General features: G+C 36.9%; 1 protein-coding gene across 5 annotated transcripts in view; it reads left to right on the plus strand.

Moving 5' to 3' along the window:
- Nucleotides 1-13677, plus strand: part of LOC143849570 (protein ENHANCED DOWNY MILDEW 2-like) — a 42035-nt gene that overhangs the window by 8196 nt on the left and 20162 nt on the right. For all 5 annotated transcript variants that reach the window (XM_077358631.1, XM_077358634.1, XM_077358635.1 and 2 more), the window contains exons 4-7: nt 824-874; nt 1008-1171; nt 4747-4843; nt 4956-5054. In XM_077358631.1, the coding sequence (XP_077214746.1) occupies nt 824-874; nt 1008-1171; nt 4747-4843; nt 4956-5054 (411 nt within the window). The remainder of the gene's footprint in view (nt 1-823; nt 875-1007; nt 1172-4746; nt 4844-4955; nt 5055-13677) is intronic.

Below are 13677 nucleotides of genomic sequence, written 5' to 3' on the forward strand. Positions count from 1 at the left end.
ATGAGTTGACAATCTCTTAAATGCCTATATGGAGGCATCTGTTCTAGGGGACTGTGTTGGCGATCATAGTCCTAAAGAATTGAAGGACCTTTACTCTTTTAGTAATGACGGTGATGAGCTGAGAGGATGACAGTATTTGCAGGCACTCTACAAATCAAGGACATTAGGGAAGATGAACCTTTTATGTTGCTGGAGGAACTTTGGATGTCCTTCAGGCCCTTTTTTGTGTTCTTCAACAATCGAAAGTGAGTTGACTCAGTAAATGCAATCCAATGGGCATCTGCATTAGGTTACAACCTGAAATTAGGAGTTGAAATGTTCGCCTAGTTGTATGACCAAGAACACGCCATTTTACCTGGGTTTTAGTGATCCATACTATGTTTCCTGTGGAATCTCAGCATATTATGACTTGATGCTTTTATTTTTTATTGTAATATGACTTGATGCTTTTAGGGCGGGGTACGTCCTAATGAGGGAACCACGTCGTTTGCATTTTGTAAATTGCAGTGCTGTGTTACTTATCTATGCTTGGTAGGCTTCTCATTTTCCATTAACGATTATTATTAATATTTTGCTTCCGGTGATAAATGGGAACTATGTAGCTGGACTTCAGATACTGCTCATAACAGGCTACGGCCAATGTAGATGGTTCTGCCGGACTGTACTTCGGCATATTATTCTTGTTTCTCATATTCTTAGTTCTGCCAAATTGTCTTCTGGTCTACTCTTATCATTATCATATTATTATTTCTCTAGTTGATTTTCAGTTGTCAGAATCCATTTTCCGTTAGTTATATACTTATGACAACTAATTCTTGAACAGTTTCTAGTTACATTTCTTGAGAATCCCAGGAAGAGGAAAGTTTATGATCAGGTTAGTGCCTCTGTATCAGTCTTTGTTTGCATATTACCTCTATTTCTCACGTCCTCCTTAAGTTGCTCACAAATCATTAGTCTGTTTTAAACTTTGGTTATTGGATTCCCCACTAAAAGGCTTCAGTTACCAGGCTATGCAAACCGGCTACGAAGCAAAAATGTCTAAATTTATAGTTGATGCTGGTGAATATTTGGATGAGGATGACGGGGATGCCGCTTTAGATGAATCTGATGAAGATGAGGAATTGTTTGATTCTGTCTGTGCCATTTGTGACAATGGTGGTGAAATTTTGTGGTATGATTTTCTTGGATTTTGGTTATCTGATCTCACAAACTCTTTAATTCTCTGTTGGTTGATTATATGTTACTTGTACTCACTGTTTTGAAATTCTTACGATTGAATCTTAATTTGCATATATCTTATGTTTTTTTGATTGAATCTTACTATTCTATTGTAAATCATATGATTCATGCGATTTATCCTAATTAAGTTCTCTATAAAAGAAAATAGGACTTTCTTTCAAAAGTTCCCTTTTGTGTTAAAAGAAGCCTCCAACCTCTCGAGAGAAGGAAGAAGACAAAGGAGGAGTGGGAGGAGTTCGAACAAATTGAACCACTTTGAACTAGTCAAGCAGAATGCATGTGCTTGAGGGCATTACTTACATTGAGGAGGGAGACGACCAACATTAACGACTTACCCGTTTTTTATAATTGATATTTGACATTTGATGTTTTAGACTTTGAGAATTGAGTTAGTCTTGTGGCTTTTATTATTTTTAAGATCATTAGAGTTTGAACAAATTGATTGAACCACTTTGAACTAGTTAAGCACAATGCATGTGCTTGAGGGCATTACTTACATCGAGGAGAGAGAGACGACTACAATGAGGACATTATTGATGACTTAGCAGTTTTTTTTTAATATAATTGATATTTGTCATTTGATATTTGAGACTTTGAGAATTAATATGCTCTCGTGTCTTTTATTAATTTTAAGATTATCTACTATGCATGGGTTTGCATAGGAAATAGATGATTAGAATGTGACAAGTTTGTTAGCAAATAATTCGCTTTATGATATTGACTAACTAATAAATAGTTTCTATTTTAATTAGTGGATTTGGATAAAAATGAATAATTAAATATTTTATTAGGGCGATGGCATTTTCACTCCCCCTGCAGTACGCATGCGCCCCCCTTATAATGTGAACAGTGGGCAATTTTAACGCTTTTTGACGTCAAATCACGTTATAAGGGGGGTGATTGCGTACGGAGAGAAGGGGGGGGGGGGGGGGGCGTGAAAATATCATCGCCCTTTTATTATTATCTAATTTGTTTATAGTTTTTAATATTTTTTTTTGATAAATGTATATATACCTGAATGATTCTTATAATTTACAATCCAATTTACGAACTGATACAATTCAACCTCTATTATGATATATGATTCAATTCTGATTTTCAATACATTGCTTGTACTTAGATGACATATAATTTGTTCATTCTTGATTTGGTACGAAGGCAATATGTGGGAGGGAGACTAACTTTTTCTTTATGTTATGCATATCTTCATAACATATAGATATATTGACTTTCTATTTAAGATATATATCTGCTTGTCTATTTAAAAACAGCTATACGCCTATACCCACAGATACATACATTATCCGTAGATCATGTATCTGCATGCATAACAACCTTTTCCTTTTTTTATTTGTTATTTGTATTATTTGTGTTCGAAGGGAGTCACATGTTGTGCCATATTCCACTTAATAGTTATGTGTATTATGATCTAAGTTCAAGTGTTGAAATAAATTGATGAGATTTGGTGCCATCGGATCTAAACAATCTTGTTTTTTTGAACTTGAAAAGGTAAAGACGCCATTGCAATTGTCGGAAATACTAGGCCCATGAGACACCTGTAGACACACTTGAACATTGCCTTTTTTTTAAGTGGTAAAGAAAACAACACACTTGAACATTGCTATTGAGATAATGCAAAAATAATTCTCTTTTGCTGTTTTTAAACATTACTATATGGTTTTGATGTATTTCTTTTCTTCCTAAATGAATGTGTTATAGAAATTATTATTTATGTAATAACAATATCTTTCAACATTATCTATGCATGTTTTGACTAGTCTTTTTTTTACTTTGAAATGATCAACACATCTGACGCATTGAGCGAACTCTTGAGGCACACGTCCATGTTCAGGCTCATTAGGTGGCAAACTGGTTAGGTTCATGAGCAGTTGAGTCATTGGTGCATTGTCTTCCATCTTCACTAGCCTTTTATTTTCTTGGTTGTGTGCCGTGATCGAGATATTGTCCCCAGTGGACAGCATTTAGGCACTTTGGTCCTTATAAAATGCCACGAGCCACTTAAGCCATTTATTTTCATCATGCAGGATAGTAGTTTCTTGCGCTGATGCCATATTGTCACTGCCATTCACCTAGCTTAATCTTCTTATGATCAAATCAAAGGAAAATATTAGTTGAAAACAGAGACTTTTGGTGAGAAGTCCTAAGAAGCACGGGTACTCTCCGGAGGCCCACGTACCCATGTCGGGTGCGCATCGGGTGCGGGTGCTCTTGAGTACTCTTTGGGTGCGTACCTGGTACGCATCCGGGTTTGTGTACGTATTGGATGTGCACCCGGTTCAAATTAAATCGAAAATTACAGATTTACAATAGAAGGGCTGTCCCAATTAACAAAAGGGGTGTTAAGTATATCAAAGTATCTGTAATATATATATCCCGTAATTAAAAACCTAACAACTTAGAAGTAATATTAGATTTTGGTGATGTTATTGTTATTTGATTGTTCTCCAATTAAATTGTTTGAATTCTTTAACAAAATATTTAATTTTTTATTTTTATAAATATATAATAAAATATAAAAATATATCATATTCAGCGTACCCCCAACATACCCGTATCCTATATATTTTTAAAAAAATCACATATCCACGTACCCGTATCGTGTCGTACACTCACCCCGTACCCGTATCTGTGCTTCATTTACCAAGAACCGACCAGAAAATTGTCCAAAAGGCTTAATAAAATTATGCAGTTGGTCATGTTAAGGATAAAGCTGAATAGATTGGCTAGACATTTGGCATTAAAGGTCACGTTATTGGTGAATTACAATCAACACCATGATTTGCACCAGCTGAAGTTAGTAGAGATTAGCTAGACATTCGACATAAAACATGATGGTATCATCGAATGAAAAACATCAACAAATGTTGCACCAGTGTCTAAGTTATGGAGAGGATTGGTCCCAGGGCGACACTAAGGAGAGAATTAAATTTTCAAGATTTTCTGTGCATTTGCATGGTCTAGAGGATAAGAGAAAGCAGCGAGATGAAAGGACCCCTGTTTGACACATGCTCCAATTTAACAATGTGTGATAGGCACATCAGGTCTTGATGTTTCTTGGTGAGTAAGTGCATTTTTGTTTGTTTGTAGAAGGGGAGGGAAGGAGTGCAGTTGGTTTTCTTTAGAGACGACAGAGTTGAAGTAGAGCTAACCTTCTAGAGGGCATTTAGGATTTGAAGACTCATATGAAGCCGGGGTTTGAGCTCATTTGGAAGTGCGAGTGACTTTTTAAAAAAGCATAGCCACGATACTATTTCTATAATGGGATGTTATAAATGTTATAGTGTAGGCGTTGAAAAGGAGTCCGGCTTTGATGAAATATTCGGTCTAACTAGTGATTGTATCTTTACCTATCACTTATTTATGATGCTAGGCTGCATCCATGCTATAGAGATTGCCACCATTAATACTTAGGTTAAAGTTTTTTTTTTTTTTTTTCCTTTTTTTATATCAGTATGACAAGTACGCTATGTTCCATTTTTAAAACAGTTGTGAAGGGAAGTGCTTGCGGTCATTTCATGCAACTAAAGATGATGGTGCTGATTCATATTGTGAGACTCTTGGCTTGTCTAAGGCTCAAGTTAAGGTATGCACCATAATGCCTTTGTTTCTTTTGTTTTGTCTATTCCTTGTGCTTTTGTTTAGTTCCAATCTGAGTTGGATGTATATTTCGCCTTGTTAATGTTGGGTGTGTGCAGGCCATTCAGAAATTTTATTGTGCAAACTGCCGATATAAGCAACACCAATGTTTTGCTTGTGGGGAATTGGGTTCTTCTGATAAATCTTCCGGTGCCGAGGTTTGCCATATTCTAGCAAAAATGTCAACAATTTTTTTCTTTAGGTTTGATCCATTGTTGGGAAAAATGGAACTCAAACTCCAACTTCTTGGGTGAAAAATTTGACTTGGGCAAGTCAACTTCTTTACTTGGGAGAGTTTCATAAAATTTGACCCAGTGTAGCTTAAGAATGACTAGGAATAGGAAATATAAGAGAAAAAGGAAAAGTAAAAACTAAATAAATGGAAATTGGAAGGGTTTTTTCTTTTAAGATTTGCTTGAATTGAAGAACAAACAAAATGAAAATTATATTAGATCTAATAAATCCACCCATCCTCAGTCATTGCCTGGGCTAAGGCTCTCCCTCTTTTCCAATTCGTTTCGGCCTTTGATTTGTGGGAGGGGTGGAAGGAGGTGTGCTTTAGTAGGGGAAACCGATCATCGACAAAACAAATTTGGAAGGCTCCACTGGAAGGCATGATCAAATTAAATTTCGATGGCTCTAGTTTTGGCAACCCCGGTCCTGCAGGTATTGGTGGAATTTTGAGGGATTCTAGTGGTTGAGTCATTTGGGCTTTCTCAAGTGCAATAGGAGTCGCCGACGCTAGTGAAACAGAAGTTAAAGCGGCATATCAAGGAATTAAATACCTAGATCGAGCATTATTGAATAGTATAATGGTAGAGGGAGACTCTTTGAATGTGATTTACTGGCTTAGAGGGTCGGTTGTGCCACCTTGGAGGTTTGCACGCCTTTTTTATGAGATCTAAGATCAGATAGAAGGATCCTCAATCACTTTTAACCATGTCAGGAGATCGGCGAATAGTGAAGCAGACTGATTGGCACGGGATGGGGTTGGTAGAGTGGGACTAGAGATGTTTGATTTTTCGCCCCCCTTACTGTCTTTGTATTTTTTCTTTTCCTTCTGTTGTTTTGCTTTCTCTCTTTGTTCTCTTTTTGGGTTGGCCACCTCGGTCTTCCTGGCATTTAATGAAATTTTTACCATTCAAAAATAAAAAAAATGCACCTATCCTAATTGTCTCATCAAAAGATCTTTACTCATTTAAGATATGTTGTTGGGCAGGATTATAAATGATTCTTTTGGAGCCCTAAAAAATGCTTCGATTTGTGCAATGACTTTGTGGGTGGGTGGGTGGCGGGAATTCCTATCCTCAAAGTTTGTGTATTAGATGGTTTGGATCAATGTTTCAAAACTCGTCGACTCGGCTCAGAATTTTGATATTACATTCTTTTGGTCTATGCACCTTAGAAGCAGGAATCTTCCCTCGGGGTGCCGCTCCCACCTCGGAACCTCGATTCGGCGCTTCCAGGGACCGCGACCCCAAAGAGATCGGAACCACTCCCATGACACTCCCACGTCCCACCTGCTTCTATTACTCCATAAGTCCCACCATCACCAATTTCCTTACATCAAACTTCTCCTATTCTTCAAAGTACTTCATTGGAGCAAGCACAAAGGCTTATGCATCTTCAGAAGGCACGAGGAACGAGTACACGTTAATGAAGATAGTTAGAAATTACTGCTTTTTAATGTACTTAAATTTTGAAAGATACATATGAAAATGGTTAGAAACTATTATTTTTTTATGTACTTGAATTTTGAAAGATATATAAATAAAATATTACATACACGCTCCCATGGCGCTCCCAAACTTAAACTCTTCTAGACCCCACGCTTCCCATGCTTCCCCGCCCCCGCTCCTGCCTCCGTCCCCGCACCCGCTTCGTACTTCTAAGCTATGCACCCATCTATTTTAAGAATTTTTTTGGCCCTTGTAAATCCTATGGATGGTGCACCAATAATTTAGGTGTTTAAAATAGAAAAGGAAAAACAATATCTAAACTCCATTGTGCTGTAGAACCGATAGGTAATGGAATCTAATGACCCATCTATTTTAAGAATTTTTTTGGCCCTTGTAAATCCTATGGATGGTGCACCAATAATTTAGGTGTTTAAAATAGAAAAGGGAAAACAATATCTAAACTCCATTGTGCTGTAGAACCGATAGGTAAGGGAATCGAATTCTTATAGACTAATACCAGTACTAGTTCTTGTAGCCATGATTCCAATTATGATGCAGAACTAATACAGAGATGTTCTTTATCCTTTCAACTATGACAATTCCACCCAAATCTAGTAGGTGTAGGATTTAAATGAACTGTCAAAAATAGCTTTAGATCTAACATTCGATTTGCCTCGAAATATTACATAGATTAATCTTAACAATCCTAGGTGAAAACAATCAAATCGGACCGTTGGATCTTGAGATCAGCCCAATCTATGAATCTGATGGTCGATATTAACTCAACCAGTCGTCCGATTTAAGATTAGATCCACTCAGATTGATCCTTTTAATGATGATAGTAAAACTCTAGCATCTAACTTCAAAATCAACCAAATCAGAGAAGTTCACAACATCCACCGATTGAGATTAACTAATTAGTACATTGGATTCAAGATCAGATTTGATCACTCGATTCCTTGTCACGTTCTGAGTCGACAATATTCCATGAGAACTTTTGCACATTGTTGCACCATGAGTATTTCTGCTTACCTGAATACTATTCACAAGCGAAGTCTCCCTTTCCATTGGACAAGGAACAAGCTTGTGGTTTTGCCATAGGACTCCTTGATCTTCTTATTTAACACATGCACAATCTTCCCCTATGGTTTCTTTGGGATGGGAATGTACGCTTCAAGACGGAATAGAATCATCCAAGGAACTTGGACAGATCAATAACATTGAATTCAAGGAAGATGTCATAGCCTTTTGATAGCTCCTTCACTCAATAGGAATTGTCTTTGATCCATTGAAGAATGTGACAAACTGATTTTCTTCCGCTTAGTGCTTGTTAGAGGTCCCTGCCAGGTATCGCTCTCATTAAAGATACATCATAACTAAATCCTCCTCGTTGAAGATTTGTACTCTTCGTTGTTGATTACCCACCTCTCAATACTTCTTCATTGAAGATTTGCTTTCTTCAATGCCTTTATCTTCTTTGATGCTTAAATTTTGTTTTTATGGACACAACATGGCTAAATCATGTTCATTGAAGATTTTCACTCTTCTATATTGGGTAACATTACCCATCTCTCTATAAACTCAACTCAACTAAGCCTTTTTCCCAAACTAGTTGGGGTCGGCTACCCACCTCTCTATACTTATTGTTGCTAAATCTTCTTCATTGAAGATTCACACCCTTCAATGTTGATTAACCACCTCTCAATACCTATTGTTGTTAAATACTTAAATCTTCTTCATTGAAGATTTGCGCTCTTCAATATTGATTTCCCACCTCTCTCTCAATACTTATTATTGCTAAATCTTCTTCATTGAAGATTTGCGCTCTTGGATGCTTCTATCTTCTTGGATACTTAAATCTTGTTTTTATGGAAGTGTCATACAAAATCATCAATGTCTTAGCTATGGCCTATGTCTGGCTTGCAAGGGGAGATAAGCCAAGGGAATGGCAATTATATACAGTCGTGCCCTCACATAAATCTCAGGATTAATTTATCATTCAATAAAAAATCTCAGAATTAATTAATCCGTTTTCTAGAAAAATCTTAATTTCATGTCAAAGATCTCTCACAAATCATAAATCACAAGAAATCGATAATTTTGATTTTCGAAATTTATGATTTCATGATTTGAGCACATGATCTCTCGACCCAACACAGGAAGAGCACGATCCCCCAAAGGAAAGGTTCAGAAAACACCTTAAACGAGAAAAACTCAAACCCAAGAAGAGAAGTACATATCTGATATGAATATTAGATTCAAGAAAACATAGAAGGTATCTTAGGTGCTGAAATTTTTGTGTGAAATTTCATATGAAGAAAATCTAGCAAAGAAAAGAAAACCTGCTGGAAATAAAGCTTCACGGTTACCTTTAAGTCTACTCACAAACAGGGAAACAACAGAAATTGATATATTAATCATTGACAACAAATAAATTTATATGAACATCAAATACCCTCCAAAATCCTCATTTCGGGCTTTCATAGCTCTTATTTATATATTAATCATCTGTAGACTCCTTAACAATGAAAATTTAAACCCAAATCTACCCAAATTTCCCAAGGATTTTCCAAAGAATCCTTAAAAAATTCAAATCTTCAGACCCTTGAATTGACCATACAATCCTTCCTCTATAAGGATCTGTCAAAGCTCCTTTAAAATATCCCAAAACATCAAAAATAGGGATACTATCCATCACTTAAAAATGATAAGGGTTGTAGTCTTGTAGAATTATCATCTTTAATTGACTTTGTGTGGGCTCTCCTGCTTACATTAGCAGTGGGTCGGTTTCTACTTTTGTTCCTCCTCTGAAATAGGTATGGACTGTTTTTGGGATGTGTTGATGATTACTTTCTACATCATTCCCCCCCAAGTTAGAGAGAACTTTCCCTGAGTTGTTTTCTTCGAACGCCAATCTCTAAGGGTATGTTTGGATGTGCGACATAGACTCGGAGAGTAGTGGAATACAACGTCAAAAGGGAGGAGACAAGCATTGATTTGTCTAGAATTACCTCTTGGAGAATAGTGGAATAGTGGTAATTAGTGTTAGGTTGCGCAGCATAGACTTAGAGAGTAGGGGAATATGTAGGGGTGTCATTACCTATGAAGCACAGGTACAGGTGCGTGTTCGACACGACACGGGTACATGGGTACGTGATTTTCCAAAAAAAACGGGTGCGGGTACGTTCGGGTACGCCGAATATAATAAAATATTTTAATATTTTATTATATATTTATAAAAATAAAAATAATAATTGGAGAGCAATCAAATAACAATAACATCACCAGAATGAAAAATTCTAATATTACTCTTCATTTCTAATATTACTCTTCATTTCATAAGTGATTAAGTTCCATATTTCATAACATGAGGCATCAATACATCATTCATTAGAAAAAAAGTCTGTCGCCAGTGTGTTGACCAGTGCCTGACAAGATTAATAATTTTTAGACACCAAATTATGAGATTTTTTATACTGGACTTTGGGATTTAATAATGTTTGGACATGATAGATTTTATGAATTTTTAAAATTTGAAAAATACCCTACCGTTAAGAAGTTAAGAAAGTTAAAATTTTTGACCCGACCATTTTTCTTCGAATTTTGTACTAGAACAGGAGAGTTGACTTTTTTTCCTTTTAGATTTGGGTCTTGGAACTATTTTTAATAGATCTAAATGGGGGGTATTCCCTTATTTACATGTAAATCTTAAGTAAATGGACAATAAAATGGTTTACATGTAAATACTAAGTATAAGAGAGGAGTGAGAAGAAGCGGGGAGAATTTACACCAGATAAGAGAAGCAGGACGTGTCGGGTACGCGTGGGTGCGCACCCTAAACGCACCCGACAACCGAAATTGGGTTTTTTTTTTCTTTTAAATAGGGGTACGTACCCAAGACGTACTCGGGGCGTACTTGAACGTACCCGCACCCCATACGTGTCGGGTACGGGAACGGGAGCCCCGGGAGAGTACCCGTGCTTCCTAGGTCATTACCAATATAGATAGTGAAGAGAGAGAGAGAGAGAGAGAGAGAGAGAGAGAGAGAGAGAGAGAGAGAGAGAGAGAGAGAGAGAGAGAGAGAGAAGCACCATTCCTAAGATTTTTCAACCAAAATTCTCCCTTATTTGTAGAATTGGGTTTAGAAGTGAGGAGGGGACATGAATGCCAAATGGCAGACATGCAATAATAATTTCAGAAACATTCTTGGGAGTCTCCCGGAAGCTCAATGCAAGATTGGCAACCAAACAAGGAACTGGCTTTACTTTTCCATCAAAATGCTGATGGCTGCCGAGACAATGTGCAACGAAACACTGCCTAATAGGAGTCCAAATTTGATAAGTCCTATTTTTTGAAGAGCATAAATTTTCATTTGTAGTGGTTGTTCTTCCATGTTTTGCTTCTCGATTCATGACAATCAACTATCTTTAAATAAGTTTTTGCAATGATGTACCTCTCAAAGTTGCAATGACCAAGCATAACTTGGAGTTATTGATCTTGAACTTTCCGGCAAGCTTTACCATGCCGCTCAGTAGAAAATCAATTCGCCTCATGGCTGCTTTCCAACATTATGAAATATCTTCTATTATTCTTGGAAAAAGGATCCAATTATTAGAATTTGGTTTGCGAAAGTTTTTTTTGAGATTGATCAAAATTCATGAAAGACATGAAATTATCTTTCTCTAATACTTTTTCTTCAAAAAATCATAGTCAATTTAGGAAAAATTTCTATTTCAAGAGAACTTTTTTCTTGAAATTCTCCTTCCATCTATAGGAGCTTAATTTTCTCTCCATCATTTACAAAATTGTGTTTTTCTTTCCACAATGATTTGAATCTCCATCATATTGGCTTGGTCTCACGAGCAATATGTAACATGCACCTGTCGGGGATAAATCACACTGCACCTCCTCTTTATACTTGGGTCCAATAGAAAACTGAGTACTAACAAAGTAACAATTACGTTACCTCCTTTCACAAATCATTGAATCATGTATGGTTCAGGATGCGTTTCTTCTTCCAAGTGTAATTTGTCCGTCATTCCCCTTAAAATGACATTTTATTAGATACTCATTAATAACGAGTTTATGTAGTTTTCCACCTGGGTGGAAGATGTTAGCTTGTTATCGTGCCTCATTGATGATCAAGGTGATCAGTGTCTTTCAAATTAAGAGTCTCCACTATCATCTTTTTTATCTAATGCCATTAGACCAATTGTGCTCCTTTGATATTTGGTAGGAGAGCCATCTCATCGACGATCCTCATTTAGATAACCTCCTACACACAATCTCTCATGGAATTTGAGGCTTGCTATATTGAGTCTCAATTCTGTTCTTTCTCTCAAACGATTCGATCCTCATCATAATTTCATCATTTATCTCGATCATACATATCTTGATCTTGAACTTCACATGTGGAAACCCCACAAAAAATGTTGAGCTACTGGTTGAGTGTAAGTTTGACATCATCCTCGTTTCGTACATCTTTTTTTCTCTTTTCCCTGAATGGACGTTTTGTACATCTTCATTCCCGAGGATCCGTCAATGGCTAGGGAGGGTGCAGGGAAGCAAGAGCTTGAGTTTTTTTTATTTTCTTCCGCCATTATTTTTTTGTTTCTTTTGGCTCCATTGTATTTTCCTTCTCTTTGCCGTTTTTAGTCCCCCGTCTTGGCCAGCTTTGTATATCCTTTTTCTTATATTAATGATATGTAGCCATTAAAAAAAAAAATTATCCTTCTATGGCTGCTCCATTGCTAGCTGCTCCAGTCATTGTTGGACCTAATTTAAAACCTCTTTGATGCAGTCAATCCTCTCATGAGGATCTATTGGAGCTTTCTTATGAGGCATCGAATCCATGATCATCCATAAGAATTGGGAATCAAATTTACATCCTTGCACTCCCAATAAATATCAGGATTAATTTAACTTGGCATGGCCCACGTGATGTCAAATATTGTGAGAATAAAAAAATACTATGAGAATAAAAACCCATAGCCTCGATGCAAACAAATAGTGGGAAGATGCTATGAAGACTCCTCTACTGCACGACACATAACACACTAATTGGATAACATCCAAAGTGGGCATTAGGTGAGATTTTGTCAATACATCCAGTACAACAAAATGCAAGGCAACTTATATATGGGCGCTACAAACTTGCTAGGGTTTGACAATCTTAAACAAATGACTTAATTGGAAAAAGGCCCTCTAGGGGACCACCTCCAAATCCTTTTATCCCTATCCCTTCTAATATAACCATTTCTAACATCATCAAGAGACTCGTTACAGACTCAACGTCTTGGTCTTCCAGGTTTTGACGAAAAGATGGGAAACAACATCCTCCCTCCTTGTAATAGGACTCAAGCACCACCTTAGTACTCTTGTATCTGCCTCCACTAAACAATAATGACCCACATCCGGCTCACTGCTCCAAATCCTTAAGCCTAAAGACGTAGAAGCCCTCCTTTGATCTCACTGTCCTCACCCAAACCCATACTTTTTTATAATCCTTTTGAAGGCGCATAAGGCATTTGATGACACCGACTAGGCATGAATAAAGAACAAGTAAACTTGACACAACTTTCAAAAAAAAAAGAAAAAAGAACAAGTAAACTGGAAAATTCGATAGTGTTGATTTAATAAGAATATCCTCCTACCAAGTGAAGGGTCCGCCTTTTTCCCATGAAAACTTTCTTTTCAAACATCTCTGCCACTGGATCCAAAAGGCTTTGAAGGTTTATCTACACACAATGGAAGTCTCAAATAAGTGCTTCCAACTGTCCACACAATGACAACCTCTGATGTTGGCTGAATTCTCCAGCATTTAAGCCTACTGTATCACCCCTGGTAACACTGATTTGTAAAAACTTATCCTTGTCTCAGGTTAGCTTCTAGATTGCATGCTTGCTCCACTGAGGGCACCACAAAGTATTAGGGTATTAGGGTGTTATTTGCAAGTTTTAATTAAGTAATTGCAACATCTGATCTTAATTATCAACCTTAAACCAATGCTACTCTCATTTTTACCTTTCAAAAAAAGAAAAATAAATTATCAACCTTAAACCCGGGGTTGGCAAAAGATCAGGGGAAAGAGGCGAAAAAAAAG

The sequence above is a fragment of the Tasmannia lanceolata genome, unplaced genomic scaffold (assembly GCF_043159265.1).
Source record: "Tasmannia lanceolata isolate RefF3 unplaced genomic scaffold, GAP_Taslan_0.1 ptg000018l, whole genome shotgun sequence".
In the NCBI taxonomy this organism is placed as follows: Eukaryota; Viridiplantae; Streptophyta; class Magnoliopsida; order Canellales; family Winteraceae; genus Tasmannia; species Tasmannia lanceolata.